General features: G+C 40.1%; 1 protein-coding gene across 1 annotated transcript in view; it reads left to right on the top strand.

Annotated features, from left to right (window-relative positions):
- CPNE4 (copine 4) overlaps positions 1–26,652 on the top strand; it is a 496,584-nt gene that overhangs the window by 376,583 nt on the left and 93,349 nt on the right. Inside the window, exons 6-7 of the mRNA XM_047876436.1 lie at positions 1,522–1,605; positions 4,763–4,852. Coding sequence (XP_047732392.1) covers positions 1,522–1,605; positions 4,763–4,852 — 174 coding nt within the window. The remainder of the gene's footprint in view (positions 1–1,521; positions 1,606–4,762; positions 4,853–26,652) is intronic.

The raw sequence follows: 26,652 nt of genomic DNA, 5'->3' as shown, positions 1-26,652 counted from the left end.
CTATTTGTGTATTCATTCATACATTCCATAAACACTGTACCACTAAAGTCTAGACATTGTAAAATATGAGGAAATTGTAGAGATATAAAAGAAAATCAGATATAATTCCTCCTTTCTGAACATTCATAATCTATTGGGGTAGAAACTAAGTGTACAGGAAGAATATGGCTATATCTACTTCTAGTAATGAAGTACCTGCTTGTTTTACATTATTCTCCCAATGAAAATGGCTAGAAACACTGGATAAGAACCAAGAGACATCTGTTTGAAGGCCCTAAGGCTGTCGGTTTTGAGGGGCCAAAAATGGAAAGAAGAGAAATCCGCTGAGGTGATTCAGACATTCTATCCAGATTTTCCACTCAAGGCAGTTCCTCAAGCCTGATTAATAAAACACCACGGGTAGAGATGCTAAGAAGCCTAGCAGAAAATAGATAGTGAGAAATAAGAAAGTAAGCAGAGGTCTTTGTAATCTCGTGTGCCTGGAGAAGCAAAACTGAAGTTCAGGGGTACTAAGAGAGCTAGGGCCCAAGATTCAGAGATGCTTCAGAGAAACAGTCTGAATGTCTTATTCTCCCAAGACAACCACTAATTAGCAAAGCAGCATAAAGAGAAACTGAACAAAAAGCTAGAGCCAAGAGACTATGGAGATAAACAGAGCCTTGGAGAGTCTCACAAAAATTAGCACTAAGGGCTTGTCAAGGAACACCAGCCCTTATAAACACAAAACCTTTCAGTTGGAGCCCTTTAAGGACTATTTTCAAAGAATAAGTGAATCAAAAATATATTGCACCTATAAAGATTTTTGAAGAAACTTACCTCTAAATAGCTCAACCTTAATTGGAGTCAGGTGACTGCCCCCATTCTAACTGCTTGCCAGACTCTTGCTAAAGACTCATCTACGGGCACCTGGGTGGCTCAGTCGGTTAAGCTTCCGACCTCAGCTCAGGTCACCATCTTGCCGTTCATGAGTTCGTGCCCCATGTCGGGCTCTGTGCTGACAGCTCAGAGCCTGGAGCCTGCTTCAGATTCTGTGTTTCTCTCTCTGTCCCTCTCCCGCTCTCTCTCTCTCTCTCTCTCTCTCTCTCTCTCTCTCTGGCTCAAAAATAAATAAAACATTTAAAAAAAGACTCATCTGAGTCTTTATAATCTTTATTTACACAGTATCTGCTACACAAGAGGCAGAACCAAGAAACAGATAATAAAAATAGATCCAAAGATGATCTAAATATCATAATCATCAGACATAGGCTTTAACAATGACTCTAATTAATATGTTTAAGAAAATAGAACGTTGCTTTTCAAAAAACTGGCATTTGAATTGATCTTTGAAGAATACTTCGGATTTCAATTAACCAAGATTGTACTTCTCCAAGGACTTGGAGTCAGATGCAAGTCATTCTAGCCAAGGGTGGATCACAGAGATGAAGAACAAAGCACGGAAGGGTCAAATCCAGCAGTATTTGATCCAGGGAAGGACCAAATGTGTGTAGGTGGGGAATAACTAATTTTTGTCTATTTCAGGATTTCTTCAGTAAATCTGACCCATTTCTGGAAATTTTTCGTATGAATGATGATGCAACCCAGCAGCTTGTACACCGAACTGAGGTGAGAAGACTTATCTTCAGCTGTGCCATCTCAGCTCCTAAGATAATAAATTGACCTGTTTTGAGAAACCCCTTATGTTTCTTAATGTCTATAGTTGTGCACTCAGACCTGGAGCCTTCACTGTCCTTAAGAGGACTCTCTGTCTTTTGTAGCTTTTTTAATTCTCAATTTAGATGTTAGAAGACCCTCTCTCACCCAGATTTTCCATTGTTGACCTTCAATACAGACTGTCAGCAACATATTAATAAGAATATGAATATTAGGTAACATTTAAGGTGTATGATTAGGTGCCAAGCATTGTACTAAGTGATTTGTATGCATTACTTTATTTACTTCTCATAACAATCCCTTGACATGATTATTATTACCCCCATTTTATAGTTCATTAACTGAACCTTTGGGAAGGCCAGTGACTTTCCAAATTCTCATAGTTAGTGAGGGGTAGAGCAGAGGTTTGAATTGAGTTTGTTTGGCCTGAGCTTCATGATAATTTGAGAAGCGCATCTGCTTCCCCAGCAAAAGTTCATACACTGGGCTGATGTCAGGCCTATTATGTGAACGGCTGTTCTGTCCCAGCTGCTGCTTGGTCTAGCCGCAGCTCCTTCTCAAGCTCCCTTGTCTTTCTCTCTGGGGCTCCAAACCTTATGTCTTATTGACCCACCACCCAGTGCCACACACCCACTCAACAACCAACCCCAGTCTCCACTTTTCATTTTGTTTACAAGCTGGTCCAAGAGAGAGTCTGTGGGGATGAGAAGTACATTGATAAGGAGGAATTGGGATGATTGTGATAAATGAAAGAGCTGAGAGAAGACTATTGTGTATATATATTCATATATATATTCATGAATATATAAATATATATGTATATGAATATATATTCATATATATTCATGAATATATAAATATATATGAATATATATTCATATATATATTTATATATATATATAGGACTATTGTGCATGCATATATATGTGTGTGGTGGGATAAAAGAAGAAGGAGCCCTCATGACTTTCATAGGATGATAGTAGGGTTCCATGTTCCCACCACCCCATATTGGAAGTCCATTTCCATTTTCCTGAAGTAATAGAGTCTCAAGTAGTGTTTGGGGAACTTTTTGTGTCATATTAAAAGTATACAAGAATTAAATAGTTTGGATGGGCAAAGTCTATGGATACCATCTAGTTCATAGTTGGCATTTAATAACTTGTGCTTAATTAAAAAATGAATAAATGAATGAAGCTGAGTATAGATAGTATGTCTGCTACATGTTATAATAGTACAATGTAGTTCTCTGGAATTTAACCCCTGGGGAACAGTTTGGGGTACAGTAGTCTCCCTGAATGGCACCTGATTGCCACCACCAAATAGAGTCCTTTTCACAAACACAGATTCCTTTGGTAGGACAAACTTCTTTCGGGAGAAGTAAATAAACTTTGGGGAGAATTAGAAGTGGTGTCCATTTGCCCTTTTGTTCCTGTCATTGAATGGGGGCTTAAATGTGCAGACAGAAAGGAGATGGGGGTGTATCATTAGACTTCTCTCACAAGATCTCCCTTTCCTTTGCTCCTGATACCAGTCCTTTTCTCATTATTAGTATTAGTAAATTCTCCTACTCCCAAGAATCTCTAGAACTCCTCCCATACCTAATTGCTCAGGAGCTTGTGGAGTCTCACAAGCAATGCAACTGTTACGTTTTCCAGTGAGTCAAGCAACACAACATTGATTTTTTCCTCTTTCTTATTCAAGAGATATGAAATAAATATTAGGCAATACTTTCTCTTGGAGGAAGCACACACATGTACACACAGATTCTAATTTCGTAGGAAATTTCTAGTTGAAATTTTGATCTGCTATGTTTAAAAACTGTTGCAATAAAATATCACTTCTTAGTGTTTTTATATAAAGGTGAGAACTTTAAATTAACCCAGATGATTTTATCTAACTTTTCTTCTCATGACAACTTTGATCATCCCCAGGGTATCAGGGCACAAGACAAAGCCCCACAGGAACATAATTTTTGTACTTTAATGCATTAAAAGAAATTTAATAATGAGTCCATGATACAATCAATAATTCATGGTTATATTAAGGAACCCAGTAGAAGAGGGAATTACTTATAAAATAATTATGTTATTTGGATAGAGAATTCATTTTTTATAATGCTAAGACTTCTGCTAACTAAAACTTTCACAGGAAGACAAATCGATATGACAAAATTCCATTTGACTTCATTTGTATATACCCTAGAGCAGTGGTTCTCAAATTTCATGCATCAGAATCATCTAGGGGGCTCACCTCCAGAGTTTCTGTCAGTAGGTGTGGGCACAACCTAGAAATCTGAACCTTTAACAAGTTCCCAGGTGATGCTGGTTCTCCTGCTGTTCCAAGGACCACACTTTGGGAACCTCTATCCTAAAGTACACAATATAGCCCTAGGTACAGAGCTTCTCATGCATTCTATGTCCATGCAAATTATTTGAACCATAGTGATGGCAGGCTGACTTGACTTGTATGGACTATGGGGCAGGATTAGTAAGCTGCTTTCAGAAGGATTTCACTGTATTATAGACTTTGTGACACTAAAGATCTGAAGATCTTCCATATTATACCTTAATATGAAAGCTGGTATAAGTATGCTCTTGGGATTTTTCTTTTAGAAACTTCTCCTCTGACTTGAATCTGCTCTAACCTGAGGTCATAGACCAAAGACTATTCAATTCTTTAGCAGTAGAAATGTCTTGCTATACTCCCTACACTAACCAATAGTCTTTACCTATACTCAATAGAAGAGAATTTATGCCATAGGAATGACACTCCTGTAGAACTTTATCTATGCCTGTAGATCCTTTATCAGAGGGCAAAAGCAGACCTGCCTCCTAAATCCTAGCTCCTTTCAGTGTAGAAGGGTTCATCTCCAGCATCCATATGATGATCATTATTCATGAGACAACAGCCAGGCCAGTGATCACAGGAGTTCTGCTCATAACAAGCCACTTAGTGGGCACCCTTACTCCAAGTTTTCATTAAGACACTTATTCCAGATAGTTGTCCTTTTCATAAGCACCACAATACTTCTCAGATGGTTTTTGTATTGAAATGTGAAAATGTCAAGCATTCCCTCCCCAACCCACCACTCCTCTCTTTGTTTTCTCAGGTTGTGATGAATAACTTAAGCCCAGCCTGGAAATCATTCAAAGTATCAGTCAATTCTCTATGCAGTGGAGATCCAGACCGCCGGCTGAAGGTCAGATATATGTCTGAGAAATGCAATTGTTTATGTATTTAACTCTCCTCTTTCTCCTCGTGTGAATGTTGGAAAACCCAAAATTTTCTGTACTGCTTACCCAAATCTCTTAGCATCTTGATGGAAGATGAAGGGGATGTTTCTTCTGCAGGAGCCACTGAAGCTCATGAGATAGTCAAAGATAAATCCCAATTGTGTTACATCAAGAGGGAAAGTCCATGGCTTCTCAGAGATAAACTGTGGCAATAAGTTCATGGCGTGATTGGGAGTTATTAAGAACACAAAAATTACTGTATCAATTATCTATTGTTGCATAACAGATTAATCCAAAATGTAGTAACTGAAAACAATAACCATTTATTTAGCTTATGATTCCATGCACTGGCAAGTTGAGTTCCTGTAGGAGGTTCTTCTCTTGATCTTGCTTGGATGCCCTCATGTATTTGCAGGGTGGCTCTGCTTCTGGGCCTTGACTGGCTATCATCTGGAATGACTGGGTGTTTGAGCCATTTATCTCTCAACATTCAGAAGGCTAGTTTGGCCTAGTACACACAGCAACCTTAGAGTTCCAAAAGAGCAAGAACAGAAGCTGCAAAGTCTCTTAAGGTCTAGTCACAGAATGCATAGGAGGTCACTTCCTCCACATTCTGTTGGTCCAAGCAAGTCACATGGCCATCCCAGATTCAGGGATGAGGGTGAGGAAATTGACTCTGCCACTTGGTGAGAGGAACTACAAAGTATGGTGGCCATTTTTTTCAGTCTACCACAAATGCTTTTTGGGTATCGTGGGAATATACAAGTTGGAAGAAAAGACACATTGTGAGGGTGACCAAAGGAAGACAAGAGGCTGAATGCCAGAAGCAGATTCCAGGAGGCATTTTTTATGGTCCAAAAACTGACCCTCCTTCTACCTTGGAAGTCCAGAAGCTCCTCAATGCCCCCAAGTTGATTCTACCAATTCAGGATAACTAAGTAAAATCAGTAGAAACCAGAGCCTATAAACCTAAGGGCCGATCAATTCATATTGAGTGAGCAACATGTCCCTCAAGCAGAGTCAGCATTCACCTCAGTTTAATCAGGGCATTTTCTCTATGTGGGCCAGCCATAGGGAAGACAACTATTAGACGGCTACTATATTAGCCTGAAAGCCTGGGACATCTGCCTCCACTATGGGAAGATGGGTTCATTCAGCAGACTAAATGTTCACGTTGATCTTTCAGGGCACTTAATTTCCTGGAAACTGTTAGATGGGCATTGCCAATGTTTGTCTTTGTAACTTTACATTTTCCTCATCCATTTTGCCTCACAAAACTTCTTGTGATAGAATTATTTTGATTTGTCAGCGTTGTCAGATTAGAACCCGTTTTCTCTAATGTGACCTTATATATCTTTGCTTAAGACCATTCTGTGTGGACTTGGTGCTTGAACTCTCAGTAGACCACTTACTCCCACATTCTTGAGGAGAAAGTCAGAGTTTCCCTAATATCTTGTGTCCTGTAAGAGCTAAGATACTTTAAGCTTCAATTGGCATCGGAACTGCCTTTTATGTCAAAATCAGGACTCCTGGCTGTTTGGGACTCCATGTGTCAGCTCATATGTGGAATGCCAAGGGCTTTAGCTTCAGGCATAGGGTGATGATTAACGTCTGTATTCTGAGCAGCTCCATCCCATTCCTAGCAAGATAATTGACCCTTTTTAGGATAGAAATCAAATAATATGTCCATTAGCAATAGATCAACTTTGTCATATGGAGTTATTAATTGAATAAAAGGAGAGGGTTGTATGTAATTGAATAAATAAATGCAGAAAAGCAGCACATTATAGCCTTGTGAATGTTTTGCCATCTGTAGAGGAACAAGTAGGAGTAAAGGAGATAGATGATGAGTGACAGATGAGAAAGAAAGAGAAAGAAAGGAATAGGGTGTTGGAGAGGGAGCAGTAGGAAGGGAAGAAGGAAAGGATCAGAGCTTCTCAACAGCTACACAACTGACATTTGGATTTTGTTGTAGGGGCCTGACCTATGCATTCTAGGATGTTTAACAAACAGCATCCCTGGCTACTTGATGTTAGTAATACTCCACTTACAGCCAGTCTTACATCAGTCTTACAGCCAGAAGTCTACTCAGACATTGCTAAATGTTTCCTGGAGAGTAAAATTACTCCTGATTGAGAACCAATGGTTTCAAACTTAACATGCATCAGAATCACCTAGATAACTTGCTAATGTATGTGTGTGTGTGTGTGTGTGTGTGTGTGTGTGTGTGTACAGAAACTCTGAGTATTTAGTATTTACAAAGTATATATTTATATATATATACTCAGAGTTTCTGATTCAGGAGGTCTAGGGTGGGCCTGAGAATTTTGCATTCTAACAAGCTCATGGGTAATGCTGCCACTGCTGGATTCAGCCCACACTTTAAGGACCCAGGGGTAGACATTTGTTTCTTCATTATGACTCTCCCATGGCCTAGTGTCTCCACAGCAATTTCCAGCACCCAGTCTCCCCTTTACCACCTTTGTTCTGCCCAGCACTTGTACCTTTCTGCACTGTCCCAGCCTTCTCAGCTTTGTACACACCTTTCTCCCTTCCTGAAAAGCCTTCCTCAGTCTGCTTTTCTTTAAACAGGCTACTGTTCTTCAGGCCTCTTAAATCGCCCTCCACTTTCAAAAAACCTTCCTCTTTAGCTTCTGTGGGATACTTTCTAACCCTTTCTACCTACCCCATTAAACTACTTCTCAACTTGTTTTGAAAATTTCTGTGTACATCTCTGTCTCCTCAGTAGACGACTTGTCCTTTTCAGTTTGCTCCTTCGGGGTAGAACCATGTTTTGTTCACTGTGTATACAGCTGTCTAGCATAGTGCTTGGCACAGAGTAGATACCCAGTAACTTTTTAAAAAATGTTCATTTATTTATTTTGAGAGGTGGGGGGAGAGAGGGAGAGAATCCCAAGCATCCAACATGGGGCTTGATCCCATGAACTGTGAGATCATGACCTGAGCCTAAATCAATAGTCGGATGCTTAACTGATTGAGCCACCAAGGCGTGCCTACCCAGTAACTTATTGGAGAGTGAATGAATAGAGGTGTGAGGGAAGTACTGAGAGGTTACCAGGGGGTATCCTGGGGCAGGGACTGGAGTGGAGAATTGCCCACAGCAGTATTTGGTATGCTGGAGTTTCCTAGGCCACAAAGCCAATGTTGCACTCACCTGCTCACAATATTCAAATGCAGTTTTCTGAAAGGCAGGATAGACTTCCTGTATTGCCCTTTACTTGTATTCATTATTTTGTCACAAAGGCCACTGTGAAATTTTCATAATGCTGTCCCTAGCTAGCTTTCTCCAAAATAAAATGGCAACATATTGGCAGGCAGCATCTCTGTCCATATGGGTGTCATTCTTCCTACCACCAAAGAACATTAGAAAGTGATTTAAAAATTTTTTAATTTTAAAAACACTCTGTCAGGTTAGATTTTAGCAATCTTAGCAAAATTTTGACACTTAGGTCTTTGTCCCAAATGAGGCTTGGTATCTTAAATCTCATTTATGCAGGACCCACATGAACACCCAAGTTCAAATAACCAGCTTTTCCTGCTTTACTTTTATTTATTTATTCTGTACTCTTCCTTTATGTAAAAAATAAAAGCATTCAAAGAAGCCTTTTTCAGAAACTGGTGTTTTAACTTACTATGGAAATATTCAAACATACATAAAAGTAGAGAAATGATGTGATAACTCCCCATGCCCAGTACACAGCTTCAACAATTATTATCTCATAGCCAATTTTACTTCACACACACCCCTAAAACCCATTTCCCTCTTTCTCTCCCCACTGGATCGTTTTGAAGCAAATCCAAGACCAGGGCCAGCTCATCCATTAAGCCCAGCAAGCACAGTGCCAGGACCCACCAGACTTTCAGGAGTCCATGAAAATGTTTTCATTCTTTTAAAATTAGAAAGGAAAAAAATGAACTTATAAATAATATTGAATAAAATATTTTATTTTTTTTTCTCACCTCAGAAAGCAATGACATTTTTAGAATCCTAAAAATCTACTATGGTGGAAGGGGACCCATGAAGGCAAAAATGCCTAGGGCCAATGAAGGTGAAGGTATGGCCATGTCCCAAATACCTTATCACATCATCCCAAAATGCTTCAGTATAAGAATAAGAATAAGAATAAGAATAAGAATAAGAATAAGGAATCATTCTATAAACATAACTACAAAGCCATTATATAATCTAATTATATATCTAAGAATATTAACTAAGCCTCCTTAATACCATCAAATATTTTGCCACTATTCATATATGCCTGATGGTCTAATTTATTTTAAAAAAATGTTTTTGCACTTTTTTTTTTAAAAAGGGGATCTAAATAAGGTCCAAGCATTGAATTAGACAAAAATACCTCCAAAGTTCTCTTTTAATCTGTTAGTTCCTTCTCCTTTTTTTTCCCTTGCAGTTTACTTATTGAAGAAATCAGGTTGGTTTACCCTGTAGCATTTCTCATGTTCTGTGCTCCCTATAAATGAGGAGTTAGGACTTGATCAGATTTGGTGTCTGTTTTCTAGCAAGAATGCTTTATAAGTGATGCGGCTTTCTTAGGGTGTGAATAGTCATTGAGGAACTTTGCCTACATCCATTTAGTTAGGGCTTCCAAAATGGTAATTTTCCACTTCTGTCATTACTTCTTTATCTGTTGTTTAGTGTCTTCTATAAGGAAAAGTTTTTCCTTCAATAACTATTTGGCTCCCTGAGGTGTGATTCATACAGGAAAGACAGGAAAAATGGTTTATTTTTCCTTTCTTTTTTAACCAATTTTCAGAATACCAAATTAGTTCTCTGGCATCCTCCATAGGTAACTAGTGAAGTCCCCCAATATTATTAAGAATTTATAGATTTTTTAATATATCTGAGTCTTTCAATTCATTTCAGTTATTACTATTCCTTTGAAATCTTGAATTGCTGCATGTTTAACGAATGAAAACTGCTTTAAGTTAGCTCTTGAGTTCTTTTGACATAAACTTAATAGTATGTAGTCATTTCCTAGCTTTCTTGTATAAACTTTAAAATTCATAAATTTTGAAATTGTGTAATTCCCTTTCTCCATCAGATCTATCTCTCTGTGGATGCTGAGTCATATATTAAAGTCTCTTGAAACAATTTCTCTCCATAGCTAAACGTCTACCCCATAGAACTCTCATTTTGTTTCATTTTGCTTTCCATTGCTAGGATATTTTTACAAATTTAATTTTCCTTTGTATGAAATGTTTACATGATTCTAAAGTCAAAACTACAAAACAAGTATATTCAGAAAAACTTACCTTCCATTCCTGTCTCTTCCACTTTGTACCCTCTTCCCTTACAGGTAATCATTTTGTAGTATACTTTAATACTTGGCAGTGCTAACTCCTTCCACTTCTCTATTCCTTTCCTTTTTAAGGGATTTCCTGGATATTTTGCTTGTTTTTTTCTGTCCCTTTAGCTTTAGAAACAACTAGTACTGGGGCGGGGTGGGGCGGGGAACAACTTGATGGTATTTTTATTGGTATTGCAAAGGAAATCTCTTTACTATTGAGTCTTCCTGTCCTAGAATATGATATGTCTTCCCATTTGATCAAATCTCCTTTTATGTTTACAGGAGTGCTTTATGTTTTTCTCTTAGAGGTCTAGAACATTTATATTTAAATTTATGCCTAGTTTTTGTATGTTTGTTTCTTTACCTCTTCTAAATGGAATCTTCCATTATGCCTTCTAACTATCATTCATCAATGTAAAGGTTATTGAATTTTGTTTGTTTTCTAAAACTGCTATTTTATTGTTACATTCTTTTTTATAGTAATTTTCTGTTCATTTTTTTAGCATTTTCCAAATATATAATTCTATCATCTGAAAATAGAGATTGTTTTACCCATTCTTACTATCCTGATGGTTCTAGTTATTGCTCTTCTTTATTTACATGGACCAATACTCCCAATATAGTGTTAAATAGTAGAGGAGAAATAGATCATCTTTGTCTTATCCATCACCACAGTGGAAAATTCTGTAGTGTTTTTCCATTCATTCTGACTGAGATTAATTTTTTAAACTGATTATGAAGGTGTCAGAGGCTTAGCGCTTTTCTTAGCCATGTCTACCGAGCCTTAAAGACCTGTACTAGCATTCAGGGAGGATTCTTTTTGGTTTTGGTAACCCTAGAGACAAAAGTTGCTCTACTTCCTGAATAGATTTAGGTTTATGTTTAAGATTAGCTTTTTGATGAAATATATATTTAACACTTAATATTAGCTATTTAATGAATTTTTCCATGATTTCTATGGCATGGTAGAGTCCTTATCAAAATCCTAGTTTCATTTACTTCTAACCATGCAGTAAGGTAGCTTCCATTGTCTTCATTTTACAGATGAAGAAACAGAGGCTCAAAAACCCCCATGCATTCAAATGCCAACTTTAATGCTCTTTTTTATTGAATTGTACTGTCTCTATTTTGTTGTATTTCTTAGAAAATAAATCATCTTGATAAAGCATATCGCTTAACTCTGAACCAGCCAGAATGTTTTATTTGCCATTATTCTAACATTTAACAGAAACAAGTCTTGTATATATGTAACATATTTCATGAAGTCTGAGACACTATTAATTATGTAAAGCAGCATGAAGGGAAAAAAACGTTCTTAATGAATCCATAATGCCATGCTTTCTTACCAACATGTGTTTATAAGGAAATCTGTGCCTGTTAAACTCCATGAAATGTGGTATCAATCATTTCTTTTGATTTGATCAATAAATTATTAATATCCAGTACATATTCTTTAGAAGGCATTGTTAGTATTCAGAATAGATTCTACCAGACGGGGGTCTAAGAGAAGAGGATGAGAAGGCACTATCAGCAGGCATTATTAACACATTGTTAACACCCTAAATGTACCTAGTACTATAGGAAAATGCCATGACAGAAAAGTCTAGGAAAATACCATATAAGAACCTCCAGGCCATTTCCTGTCTCCTTTTCTAATTCTCAAACCATACAGGTAACTTGGACACTCTCCATGCAGAGTTCATCAGGCATTTTCTGAGTATGGTTGCCTCGAAGAGGGAATTAAGGTGATCCTTGTCTCACCCTGTCCCCATGCCTATGCAAGAGAGAGACCCAGGTTATTAGCTGAGGTCATGGTGCAGTGAGCACACCCAAGACAACCAGGCAGAAGGAAGTAGCAGAAGAAAAAGAGAAGCAGATCCCCAAAGTCAAAGCAGAGGTTATAGGACTCAGGAGCCCGTGACAGCGTGAGAGGAGGCCCAAAGTCCAAAGCAACCAACAAATGACATCTTCACCCACAATTGATCTCACTCACCTGTCACGCCCTACTTCTTCTGTAGCCACGTGTGATTGATTTAGAACAGCCATGTTCATAAACTCCCTTCTGACACCCCCAAATTTGGATTCCTGGCCAGTCAGAAAAGTGCTTTCCTGAATCAGCATTGTAGACCCCATTGGTCCTGGAATCTTCATTTTAACAACTTTCCCAAACAGTGCTGGTGCAAGCCGTTTGCCAAGCACACACTGAGAAATACTGTCTTTCTACTGAATCTTCAAACCTAGCTGACTTGCTGGAACTTCTCTTGGGAGGTCAGTATTTTCACTGAAGAGCTAAGTGTATATGTATGTATACATTGTGCTCTTCCCTCTATATGAAATCTGTAGCACTTATCCTTTGGTTACATCTAGCTATTGGTGTCTTCCCTTTCTCAAGTGTGACCAGGCCATCTCGAATTGAAATTGCATTTTCAATACAAATTCATTGTCCTTGCTTTGGACTCTCTGAGCCAGATTGACTGACAAGTGCCAAATGGGTTTGACTCCAGGAGAGTGTTCTTGGAGTTTGCCTTGGACCTTCCCCCTTTATTCCCAATGCTATGTGACTCCTAACTCCTGGATTCCTGAGTGCCTTTTATTTTGCCTCAGATCCTTTGAGCTTAGTTGCCAAACTTGTTTTATTTATGCTTCATCCTGTTTTTCTGTAACAACCCTTCTGACTCTTAATGCTTGAAAAGGAAACACACATACACACACACACACACACACACACACACACACACACACATCTCAGTTCTAACCCCAGATCTCAACCCTTGATGGTGGCCCCAATTCAGCCCCATAATTCCCCCAAACCCATAGATTCAATCATGAGATCCCCCATGGGTTACACTAACATTTTCTGATTCTTGGTGCTAAATACAGGCAGGTGGAATTAAGGGGTCCCTTGGTAACTATATTTGGTGTTGTTGGAAACGCCTGTAATAAAGACATTCTCAGACAGTTGAAAGCAAGTTTACTTTCCTTCTCTATCTACCTTACAACTGAAAGAGGAAAAAAAGAGCTTGAATGGTCCATGGGCCTGTTATGTTCTCTTGAGATCTGTTAAAATTCAAGTACTTCTTTTTATGGCCTTCTGGGCTCAAGGGTTTCTGGGTTTGTGCCTGTCGATACTTCACTCAGCCTAAATGTCCCATGATTACCAGAGGAGTGAAGACTCCTCTAGATGTCTCTATATTGGATCACCCATGGCACAGGAATTCTTGACTCCACTTAAGTAAATGGCACCCCTGACCCAGCAGGCTGCCTCTACTGAGATCTGTAATCAATACTGCAGCATGGGAAAGCGACAGCCATCTTAAACAGTGTGGAATCATATAGGAATAAAGGAGGCTTCTGAATGAGAGAAAAACTACACACTCAGTTTTAATAATTTTTTCACTTTTCATTAATATTTTCCCCTTTTTTACAGATGACGAATTCAAGGTAGCATGTAAGCAAATTGCTTAAGATTACACAGCTAAGTAGTGCAGCTTAGTTTAAACCCAGGTCTGTCATGCTCTGTGATCCTTGCTCTTCACTACTGAAAGTTAGCTAACATTTACTGAACAGGGCATTCACCAGCTACCTGGTACTATACTGAACACTTTGCTTAAATTATCTCATTCAACCCTATGCTTATCCTAGGTTGAACCATGCTGCAGTAGCAAAGAGCTCCCATACAGTAAAGTTTATTTCTAGCTCACATAACAATCAAAGGTAAATCTTCCTAATCAATGGTGTCTCTCTCCTTGATTTGAGAACCTGCATTGCTTCTATCTTGTGGTTCATCCACACCTTACAGCCTCATTGCTATTTGCATTTAGCACGTGGAAGACAGATGTGGAAGGAGCTCTCTAGAAGTTTTAGCTGAAAATAGCACTTGGCATTGCTGCCTATATTCCAACGACTAGAACTTAGTCATATGACCACACTGAACTGCCCGGGAGGCTGCAAAATGTGATCCAGTTGGGGCCTAGAAAGAAAAGAAAACAAATTTGGGGGACCACCTAGCTGACTCTTCCACTGGAAGATGTTGTTATTGTCCCCATTTTGCTGATGAGAAAACTGAGGCTTGGAAAGATGAAATAACTTGTTTCAATTCACAGAGCTTCCAAGCAACATAGGCAGGATCAAGTCTGTCTAACTCTGGAACCTACACTCTATAGCTGCATTGTCCAGTAAAACTTTCTGATAGTGGAAACATTTCATATCTGTGTTTTCCAAAAGAGTAGCTAGTACGCACATACAGCCAGAACAATTCTCTCCCAACCTCTCTTCTCTCTTTCCCTTTAGGCTTTCTTCCTATTTTCAGTCCCCCCCCCCCCCATTAGTATCCCATCCTCTCTTTTCCGGTGAACACCATCCAAAGAGAAAATTCCACTCCTTTATGTGTCAGGCCTTTGCTGCTAATGGGAGCCCTCTTCTGCCCAGTCTTTAATGATTCCATAGAGGAAGGAATGGGTTTCCTACACATGGGGTCAACAGTAGGTACTTCAATACCAACATAATTTTTCATCAGTGAGAATCAGGTCTGATTTCCTTAATATTTGAGAAGAGAGCACACCTTGCTAAACCAAGTGTTATGGGTTTTGGATTTTTTTAATCCAGGAAACCATATAATCTGGTCTTAGATTTTTAAAAAAAATAATCTTGAGAGATAGTGTTTAATGGATATAGAGTGTCCATAGGAAGATGGAAAAGTTCTGGAGACAGATGGTGGTGATGTTTGCACAACGATGCGAACATTTAAAATTGCTAAAATGGCAGATTTTATGTGACATATCTTTTGCCACAATAAAAAGAAATTTATTACAAAAATAACCCTCTTCCTGTTACCATGACTTTGAACTTCCTCTTGTGAAACAACCACTCGATGTTATTGTACTAGGAGCATTTGACATCTGCCTATACCTGGCATACCTTACCTGTGATGACGCTTGCCTCAGCAATCTGGGATGAGAGTGTGACAGCTCCTGAGAACTTCCTCATACCCACATTCCTCCCTCTCAGAAACCCTTCTGAGGGTGAGGGGAGAGCCTTCTTTTCGCCACCATTATAAACAAAGAACATAAAAGAGGCAGCGTAACCCAGCCAAACTATTTTGTTGGGACAGTTGTCCCTGGCCATGCTGTGTCTTTGACTAACTCAGAATATGTTTTTGAAGAAATCACCTTTGGAAAACACTTTGAAATTCTGAAGTAAGAACACCAATTGAACACATATCAGTGTCCTGGTGAGATAGTTTAAGGTGCAAAGGGAGCCCTCTTGCCATCCAAGGTGGACATTTCTCCACTAGTGAGAACTCCCGTCTCAATAAATCACAATTACTGTGATGGGAAGAGGTTTCTTCCCATTATTTAACCCCTGCATGTCTGCCTCTGCACTAAAACCTAAGACAGCTAAACAGCTACTGAGAGGTTGCTTGAATAAAACTAGGAAGCCGGACAAAGCAGCTGAATGATGCAGAGGAAGGAATGTTCTAAGCAGAGAGTCTGAGAACCTGCTGATGGAGCTTTATGGCACACCTCAAACTGGTGGGGTCACTGCTCTGTCCCAATGACGCTGTGTGCTGACATTCCTTTCTGCTGGTTATTCTTGTCTACTGCTTGTATTCATTTGTTCACTTACTTGTTTATTAACGCAAGCCACTTCACCTTTCATTGCACTGCTGTGTTAATATTGAAGCTGAAAAACTTGCCTCAAGAGCTCAGTTTTTATTTTTGCACTTTTGGAAATGTTGTTTTTAAACCTAGCCTTGTCAATAGGAAGTCTTCCACAAACTGAGCTAACATCCCAAGAGGCCTTTGCCTTGAGTCAGCTTCTGTAGGATATTCAGCTACTCTGCCACATTTTAAACACTAAACAGAAATTTTTTTTTGAGTATTGCAATCTGAAGCCATCCTGGGCATTTCTCTCTGGGAAGTCTTTTCAATAGAATTACCAAACAAAACAGTGAGAGACCTATCTCTTAAGAAGGATGGCTTTTATAAGGAGAGAGTCCTTAAGGCCAAGAGAAGTGACCCATTTTTAGGTGCTTAGCAGAATTCCACATTCCCTCTTTCTCAGGGAGGGGGGTATCAACATCTCCTCATGGAGATGTTGCCTGTGGGATCCTAGCTGTCTGCAAAGTGCTTGGATTTCCAGAAAAGTGTTGGGGAAAGCCAGGATTTTGTCTGTGGGGAGCACATGAAATTGATGTCAGGGAACAACAGGTTGACTGACCTCATAAAAAATGAATTACTCATTTCCTGGGAGCATATAAATCACCTTTTTTCCTGTGACCTTTGATTCATTGGAGAAAGGACACAGATGCTTTTGTGCCATCCCAATAAGGAGAAGAAAGCTACAATGATCATCTTCCCTGCCTCCACCCTAGAGTTAGAAAGAAACAAGCTGGAGACACTTCCTCACAATGCCTGCAGAGGCTGCACAGTCTGGGCTGTTCCAGCTAGCGTTCCCTGTCACCCAGTGTGGTCTGCAGCTCCTTTGAACTTAACATGAACTCAGCTTTGTCCACGTGCCCCAACTTGATAAGACCTGGAAAAATGGACTCATAAAACAGGTAGATGGAGGCCAATATATTAAATTATAAAACTTTTAATAAAATTTTAATAAATTAATTTAACAAAACCTATAATCCTTGTGTTGCACACAAGGCTCTCCTTCCTTGAAATCTGAACACTTATGAAGCAGAATTAGCAATTAGAAAGTTACTTGGCGAGCATGGAAAAAAAATCAAGGCAAGGGTGTATATGGAGTCTCGAGAGATTCTACTTTAGTTAGCAGTTTGACACAAAGGCCCTGTAGAGAGTCTGATTAACTTAATAGGATATTTGCTTTTAAAATGCATACAATTCTAGGGCTTTGTGAATTCATTAAAGCTGATCTCTGGACTCCAGACCTCTGAGCCAAGCCATGGTGAGTCTGGTCCAAGTATAATTTTCAAAAAGTTAAAAGCGGGGCACCTGGGTGGCTCAGTCGGTTGAGCGTCCGACTTCAGCTCAGGTCATGATCTCACGCTCCGTGAGTTCAAGCCCTGCGTCGGGCTCTGTGCTAACAGCTCAGAGCCTGGAGCCCGGTTCAGATTCTGTGTCTCCCCCTCTCTCTGCCCCTCCCCTGCTCATGCTCGGTCTCTCTCTGTCTCAAAAATAAATAAAAACATTTTAAAAAATTTAAAAAAAAGTTAAAAGCATGACTCTCATCCAACTATCAAATGAACACATGTCAAAGATTTCATTCACTTCATTCATTAATGAGGAAACCAATAATATGATTAAACTGTTCTCCAAGAGCATTTTGAGGAATCGAGTTTACATAGCGTTTTTGTTTAAACAGGAGTAAGATTTCTAGGGATACAATTGGTTAATGTCCTTCACAACAGTGAGTCATAAACTTCAGGGTTATCTTTGCTATCAGACAAAAATCATTGCACCATATACAAGTTTACCAATGTAACTCCACAGAGTCTGAGCTCTTAGTTCATTGATAATAAATAGGAAAATCAAGCAATGGTATATTCATGTAGGAAAACAAATCATCCTTGGGCAGGCCTGGTAAAGCTTCAGCATGCCATTGAAAGAACTTGCAATCATGCTTTTGGATTTATTTCTAGGTTATGGGTAAATTTTCTTAAGAGGCTCAGGTAGCTCCTGAGTTCACATTTCTAGAGCCTGATATATGCTTGAAATCCCTAACTGGCCCCATTATCCGCCTCTCCACCTTTGAATGGCTGGCCTATTCTTAACCTTCAGGTGTCGGCTCAAAACTCAACCACTCAGAGACACCATCCAGGCTTCATTGTTCATACATGCACTCCTCCAGTTAGTCTCCATCTTACCACTTTATCAGTCCCCCTCATGGCACCTACCATCATCTGTAATCATGTTTATTTGTTTACATGGTTACTGTTGGTCTCCTCTGATGAAATGCAAATACCAAGGTTCGAGGGAAAGGAACTGGCCAAATTTACCTCTGTATCCCCAGCCCCTAAAAGAGTGCTTGCATATAGTTGGTGCTTAATAAATATCTACTTGATGGAAGCATGGGTGGAGGGATATGTATATATGCGTGCCCATATATACATTAACCAGATTCTATGGAAAACATTCTGCCAGGTTTTTGCTATTTTGTTTGCCCTTTTAAAGGCTCTAAGAAAAGCACTCCTATCATCCACTTATTCTTACCCTCACGTATGTTGACACTACTGATTAATTTATTAGCGCCATCACATCACTTTTGACCTGTGATGCTTCCTTTTCAAGGCAAGTCTAAATTCATTATGGCTGTTTTCTTATTGTCAGTGTCTTAGAGAACACCCAAATGCAGCCCATTTATCATTAAACCACCCCACACACACAGTTTTTCCATTGAATTTAAACACATCTTTCCCTCTATGAGCCGCAGAGTTGCAAGAAGGGGGTGGGGGGAAAGCAAGGAAGAGTCTGGATGAGGAAGAAACCAGCAGGGAATGACTCTCCTTTAGGAGTGAGGGGCTGGAATGAAAGTCATAGAAAGAAGAAACAGTGTCTTGTCCTCACCTGGCTCTCACAGAAGAGCTTTTGGAGGATAAAGGGGCCTAAATTCCTCTCAGAAAAGGAATGGGAAGGAAAGCAGCCTGGTAGACTTACCAAATATTAGGTCTCTTTCATTTCACTGGTATAATTCACGGTCAGGTACAGTACTTCCTTCAAACCATCTCTGAAATAGCAGGGACTGAGTCTCTTATTAGGAAGGATGAATGCTGGCTTACCTTTAAGCCATGAGATATTCAATGGAAAAAATCAGGAGGGGGCAGTGGGGTGGGTAAGACAAGCAGGATTCAATTAATCCCTGGAGTGGCTGAGAAAAGAAAGGGCCATCGTCTATATTCTGATCCTTGGAACCTTTTCTATGATTTGCTTCTCTTTTTTTTCCTTCTTTCCTTTTCCCTGGCAATTAAACATCTACCCAAATATTGTTGTTGACCACCTGCATGCCTGGTTGCACTGTCATTTAAAACATTTTATGACAGCCAACCCCTGAAAGAGTAAAATCACTAAATGGACTTGTCAGGAAGCATTACCTCCAGCTCATCTCCCCTGCAGACCAGCTGGCCCTCTTCAGAAGCTCTCTTACAATTCACTCACCCCTGCCACTCCCAGTAATGAAACCGACCCTTAGAGGCATACAATGTACCAAACTGCAGCAGACCTTATGACAGGTCAACATATGATGGAGAACAATGTTGTCAAACTTGAGCATGCATCAGAATCTCCCGGAGGACTTGTTAAAACACAGAATTCTGGGCCCCATCCCCAGAGTTTTTGATTCAGTAGGTCTGGGGTGGGGCCCGAGAATACACATATCTCACAACTTCCTAGGGGATGCTGATGCTGCTGGTCCAGAATTCATGTGGAGAATCACTGATATTGAAGTAGTAGTCAAGAGACCCCCTCACCATCATGTTTCCCTCAATTCATGCATCTTCACCTTAAAACTACTCTATATCTGCATCCACTGTTTTCTTTTTCCAAAACTAACTTATTCATAGGCTCACTTCACTCTAGATCCTCACAGAACTCAAAGGCTCTTCCACAGCTAGTCATTGATACAAGTATTTTAAAGCTAGAAGGAAGCTTTGAGATCATCTGGTCCCTCGATTGGAGTTCCTCAGCTTCAACACTACTGACATTGGAGCCAGATAATTCTTTGCTATAGTGGGCTGTCCCATGCATTGTAGAACATTTAGCAGCCTCCCTGGCCTGCACCAATTAGATGTCAGTTACATACCCCCAACCCCAAGTTGTGACAACCAAAAATGCCTCCAGGCGTTGCCAAATTTCCCCTTGGGGACAAAATTGCCTGTGGTTGAGAACTACTCTAGTCAAATGTATCTTTAATTGCTCCCTCTCTGTTGGGGTTTGAGAGTGAAAATTCATTGCATCCCTTCCTGAGTTTGGTCCAATTGAGAAATAAAGAGGGAACTCAAAGCTTGGAGGTTAAACTATCACTTCACTGCTGCTAAAGAAAGGAATGCTTCCTCTGGGAGAGGTTTGGGTTGTGACTAACAATAGCTGCGGAAGCCCACAGGTAAGCTTAGGATGGACAGAAAATAACTGTGTAAATACCAGGTGGCACTGCAGTGGCCTAACTATGGCAGTGGTTCTCAACCTTGGACACATACTGGAATCACCTGGGGAGCTTTAAGAATTATTGATTCCTAGACCCCATTTCAGACCAATTAAATAATTTCTGGGTGTGAGGCCAAAACATCAGCAAAGTTGATAGGCTGCCAAAATGATTCTAATGCTCACTCATGCCAAGAACTGCTGCTCAACTCAATAGACTGAGAAGATTGAGCCCCTTGTTGGATTTTCTTATGTGTACCAAGGAGGCAGTCATCTGATAAAAGATCTCCCAGTAAGTTTAAGACTTTTTCAGCCAATGAATCTTCAAAATTCTGCTGACGTGTAAGTTATGTAAACTTATTGTAAAGAATAGAAAATATTTACAGGCTTTAGAGAAGGCTCCCTGGGAGAACATAGCATTTCAGAAGCTTGAAAGTGTGTTCAAAAGGCCCAGAATTATGTGATAATAGATCCTGTGCTGCCACATTTTAATATGTTACGGACGAGGCCCCAGGGCAGGGCAAAGCTACTGAAGTAAACAGAACCTTGTGGGCCATGCTAAGGAGTTTAGATTTTTATCCTGAGAGCAGTGGGAGGCACTTAGAGGTTCTATGCAGTAAGGTAACTTGGTCATGTTTTGAATTCTTGGAATCAGTACTCTGCCTTTTTTGTGGAGTTTGGATTGAATGAGGGCCAAGTGGAAGCAGGAGATCTGCTTAGAAGTCATAGGAGAAATCCAAGTAAGAGTTACCTACCAGACAGGGATGACCAGAACTTGGTACCAGAGTGACTATTGGATAGAGAGAGAAGAAGAGGAATGCCTCAAGAATTCATCCCTAATTCCTGGCTTGGTGAAATGGATGGAAATGGCACCATTCCTTAAGATCATACCATCAAAGGAACAGGAATTTTGGGGTGGGAATGATGAGTTTGGTTTTGTACTTGCTAAGTGAGAGGTATGTCTGGGCCATCCAGTGGGCTGTTGGCCCAGAATTATCTCAATTTTAGCACTGAAAGTTCCACATCTCTGGAAACCATCAGTCTTGGGCAAACCAGGACAGTTGGACAATCTGGCAGTTGCCTCTTTGAGTTAGACTCTCAGAAGAGAAAGCTGGGCTGTGGCATAAATGTCAGAGTTGTCAATATATAGATGATGTGTGTGTCGGGGGGTGTGCGTGTGCATGTGCGTGTACATATTTGAACGTGCATACAAGTGCACATGTATATGTGACTAGAAGGAAACATACCACATGATAACTGTTAAAAGTGCACCTTTCCTTTTTTTTTTTAATTTTTAAATGTTTATTTTTGAGAGAGACAGAGAGAGAGAGAAAGACAGAGAGGCAGAGAGAGCACAAACGGGGGAGGAGCAGAGGGAGACAGAGAGACAGAGGGAGACACAGAATCTGAAGCAGGCTCCAGGCTCAGAGCTGTCAGCACAGAACCCAATGTGGGACTCGAACTCACAAACCACAAGATCATGACCTGAGCCGAAGTTGGACACTTAACCAACTGAGCCACCCAGGTGTCCCAAAAGTGTACATTTCTTAGTGGCTAAATAATGAAGCAATTTTTTTTTAACTTTTAATTCTACTTTTTAAATTGTTCCACCATAAGAATGTGTTACTTTTTGCAACAAGGAAAAAGAAAACACTAGTGTAAAATACACAATTTTTAATATCAACACCAGTTTTCTTTTTAGTATTATTATTAGTGTTTCTATTGCTTTTTAGTTATTTTAAAATTCAGAATTGAAATAATTATTTTTCAAAATCCCAGAGTGTTTTCCTGGTGATAGGCAAGCATATCTTATTTTTGTATAGTAACATTATACAAAGTTAGGAAATAGACTGTGGGTCAATTTGGCTTATATCCCCTTAAATTCCAGTGTCTTCTTAGGTGTAAAGTAACCTGGCAATAGAGCAATGGCTTGGTAATACAAAGTGAAACAGAGAAGTTTGTTTTATTGGTTTTCTAAAACAAGTTTATCATATACTACATTTCTGCATTGTCCACTCTACAATTATAGCCTTAAGTACACATTAAGCATGTAAAGCAGTAAGTCATTATTATGTACCAACTGTGAGCCAGGCACTATGCTGGGTACTTTCCCACATTCCATCTACTGTAATCCACACAACAAAATTATGACATTAACAAAGATGGAACCTGAAGCTCAAACTGTTGAATAAGCTCCTAGAAATTCACTGACCTTCTAAGGACAGAACCTGAAGCCCAGGTCTGAAGGTTTTCTAAAGCCCCATGGTCCTTCTATGAGGCCACACTATCTTCCTTAGATATACTATGGTGATTGTTGTGCAAAATCATGATGATCCCTTGGGGGATCAGTTTCAATCATTGTCCCCAAGGCAGAAGAAAAACCAAATGGAATATTTATTTATCCATCATCCTCTGTTATTGAAAGATGAGGGAAGAGGAGAAATGCCAAGGACATTCCTTAATATCACCCATCAGCCAGGAAACAAGAACCTCAAGGATTTTTGTAAGCTTGTTATAAAATCCAGAGAGTTCCATAGTATTTTAAATCTCTTGGGAGTACCCTGTACAGGCAGAAAGGAGATGATACCTTAATAGTTTTTTCTTGCTTTTCTTAATTCAAAATCGGAGATGATAAAATCTCTCTTTTACTTTTCTGCCTACGTCATAGGTACTGTATCTATTTCCAAATACTCCCCAACATTTCCCCCAGTAGAACTCCATCTAGGAGGTAGACAGGGCAAGAATTGTTATTTCCATTTTATGGATGAAGAAACTAAGACATAGATTAAGTAATTTGCACAGGATATCAAAGAAGAGGAGCTGAGAAATTATTTTCTCCTCTGTATCAATCAGGATTCTGGCAGAGCATTTAATGAAGGACTATCACAGATGTAAAACAAGAGATGGTAAAGTGCCCAGCAACTAACAGTAGCAGGAAGCTTTTACCACCCCAGGTCTAAAGGGAAGAGGAGAGGGAGTTATGTTACTGGAGAGCTAAAGTAGGTCCCCCCTGCCCCCCACCCCCCACCCCCGCTTCCCCTAGGAGCTGTGGCTGTAAAGGAACATAGGTAACTGTGGAAACCTCAGTGTGGCAGGGAAGCAGCAGAGGTAAATACCCTGAGGCTCCCCTCTCCTGCTGGTGTTTCTCCTAAAAGTCAGCCCTTAACTAAGCTTTCTGTTGAGTTTCTATTAATGCTGTTCACACTCTCCTGAATGCTTTACTTCAGCACTGATACTTTGTATGGCCTGTCTCTCTTTAGTGACAACAGTGGGTTCTGGGTGTAGTTGTTTCTTACACATGAGAAGGAGTCTGTATGAGAACCATCTGCCAGGGCCATAAAGATATTGGACTGGAGAGCTCAAACTGTTGAATGATTCAGTATCAATGGAGCTTGGAATTCTGGGAGGCAGTCTGATATGGCCTCTCTTTTCATTTTACTGTGATGTGCTAAATTGGAACAGCATGCCAAAAACTGCTGCTTTTTGCAAAGCAATTTTCCACCTGGGCATAGCCATCCTATCAGCTGTTGTCCCTGTGTTTCCAGGTTTCAGGCCTTGCAAACCTATCACCAGTCAAACCCAGGAGCATAGAGTAAAGTGGGAAAATTTTTGGTTTCCATACTTGCCTAGCTGGTTGTCATTTCATTCTAGTGAGAAAGGACTTTTACAAAAAATAGAAAAGCATCAGACAACCCGAAATTGGCTTCTGGCTCTTCCACCCACTTACAGGTGATCAGACCTCCTTGGATATGTCCCAGAACTTATTACCAACCTGTCTGAGCTTTGCTTTCATCAGTAGTTAAGTGGAAATAATAGTGCTTGCCCTTATTCCATAGGATTGCTTCATTCATTCATTCACCAAATCTTAGATTATTAAGAACAAATCTTAATAATACACGTTAACCAATGTCATCAAGGGGAAAACCTAGATCTTTCAGAACCATCTCAATTTCAATTATTTAAACCGTTTATTCCTTAAAAGTGATAACTATTTGCTGAATATCTTTTAAGTAGCAACTTCCTTAACGACATTAAATATATCATCATTCACTCAGCCATGTATAAATCTCTATTTAAGACCTACTCTCTGTGAAGCACCATGTTAGTTTCTGGAGGTACAAAGATGAACATGTCCACTGTCAGGACATTCAAAGTGTAATGGGGAAGCCTGATGTCAATGCATAAGCAGAGGGATGTTTCTTAAAGCGCAGAAATACCAAGGAAAGAAAAATCCATAGGGCACCCAATCTGGGGTATGAGAGAAGAAAAGATTAGGTTAGATTTGTATCTCTAATAGTTAATCTGGCTCCATGGACTTGAATGAGGGGGGAAGAAAGCAGTTTAGGTGCTACTATGGTGTCCAAATCAGAAATAATAAGGCCCTGAAGTGCAGTGTCATTGAGGGTAAGAGAACAAAGGAGTTATTTGGAGACCTATTTTGGCAACACATTTGCATACCTAGATACCAAATGGGAAATGGGAGAAGAGAAATGGAGGAATCAAGATTCCTCTCCAATGTCTAGCTAGTGTAATCTTATTAATTCCTTTCATCAGCCAGCCCTGCAGGGTTGGTATTGTTTTTGTAATTTCACTCAGAGAGCCTCAAGATCACGCCTCTCCTAAGCTCAGGGCCAAGATTCAAACCCAAACCAGCCTGACTCCAAAGCCCATGCTTTTCTACTCCAAAGCAAGCCTCTTCCAGGGCCTTCATATTAGTCTGACCACATGCCCCTCTTCTTTGATCCAAAAACCCACTCCCTGAACCATCAGATGGGACAAGGGAAGGAAGGAACATGGCAGGACTGGAGATGGCGGAGGATAGGCAAAGGGTGGGGCTGACAACCAGATTTCCCTTCCCTTGAGCATCAGCATCCCTTTCCCCCACCCGTCCGCCCCCTACTCTCCTCTACCAGCAGGCACATGATTCTTAGGGTTCACCAGGTAACCTGATCCTCTCTGTAGGAATTAGCATGGGCAGTTTCTGCAGTGATTGCTGGCAGGCAGATTTGCTGGGATTGTTCATGGCATTTCCAGGTTTGGGAGGTATCTGATGTGCTCCAAAGGGAACAACTTAAGGGATGAGAATCCAGGAACTCCAGTTTGCAGTTTGCTTACCAGGATTCCCAGGCTCCATCCTTCACTCTAACCATCATTTGCAGCACAGAACTTTCTGTCTGGCCAAAGGAGTATCTAGACAGTGGAAGGGAGCTATTTACCCCTCTGAATTTCCTCTGGATTTGCAAACAGTTGTAAGACAGCTGCATGTAGAGTAGAAAACTCCTCTTCCCCATCTTTTCTGAGGCTGTGCCCTGACTTCAGCTAGTGGTTCCTATGACAGAATGGTGCCACCTGAAGCTCTGCATCATCAGTGATTTCCAAGGATATTCTCTAGCCGCCATGGAGCCCAGAGATTGTATCTAGCTCTCTTCACTGGCTTTCCAGGCCTTTCCTCATCCTGACAGGTTAGCATATCTCCTCCTTTTCAACTTATCTATTTATTGCTGCACCAAATTGCCAAGGAAAATTTCAAAGAATCTAATGGCCTAGATTTGAGATGGTTTCCTAACACTGGATACATTGTGACTGTCCTCAGCAGGACTCACTCTCTGAATTTAGCCCTGTGACATTAGTTGGACCTTGGAGACATAGGAGAGGTTTTATGAGGAAGTTTACTGAGGACAGAATTTGACCTCAGGAGTTTTTCTGTTGTCATAATACGTAGGGGAAAGAGTTTTCTTACAATAGGTGGTTTCAGTTAAATCAATAAAATTACCTAAAGCAAATTCTATTTTCCAGTTGATTCCATTTTGTAATAAGAAATATATAGGGAGGGAGCACCTGGGTGGCTTAGTTGGTTAAGCATCCGACTCTTAATTACGGCTCAGGTCCTGATCTCATGGTTCGTGAGTTCAAGCCCTGCGTTAGGCTCTGTGTTGACAGTGCAGAGCTTGCTTGGGATTCCCTCTCTCCCTCTCTCTTTGCCCTTCCTCTGCTCGCACTCTCTCCCTTTCAAAATAAATAAATTAATTTTTTAAAAAGAAAAGAAAAAAAGAAATATATAGAGAGGGCCACCTTGGTGGCTCAGTTGGATGAGCAGCTGACTCTTGATTTTGGCTCAGGTCATGGTCCCAGAGTCATGAGATTGAGCCCTGTATCAGGCTTCACGCTGAGCATGAAGCCTGCTTAGGATTCTCTTAGTCTCTCTCTGTCTCTGTCTCTCTCTCTCCGCCTCCTTCCCTCCCTCTCCCTCGATTATACTCTCTCTAAATAAAACAAACAAACAAACAAACAAACATAGGGTGGGGAATTGTATGTTTTGAGAGAAATGTAACCCAA

This window comes from Prionailurus viverrinus, chromosome C2, assembly GCF_022837055.1.
Source record: "Prionailurus viverrinus isolate Anna chromosome C2, UM_Priviv_1.0, whole genome shotgun sequence".
In the NCBI taxonomy this organism is placed as follows: domain Eukaryota; kingdom Metazoa; phylum Chordata; class Mammalia; order Carnivora; family Felidae; genus Prionailurus; species Prionailurus viverrinus.
The sequence above is the reverse complement of the archived record's forward strand: the minus strand, read 5'-3'. Positions and strand labels throughout refer to the sequence as shown.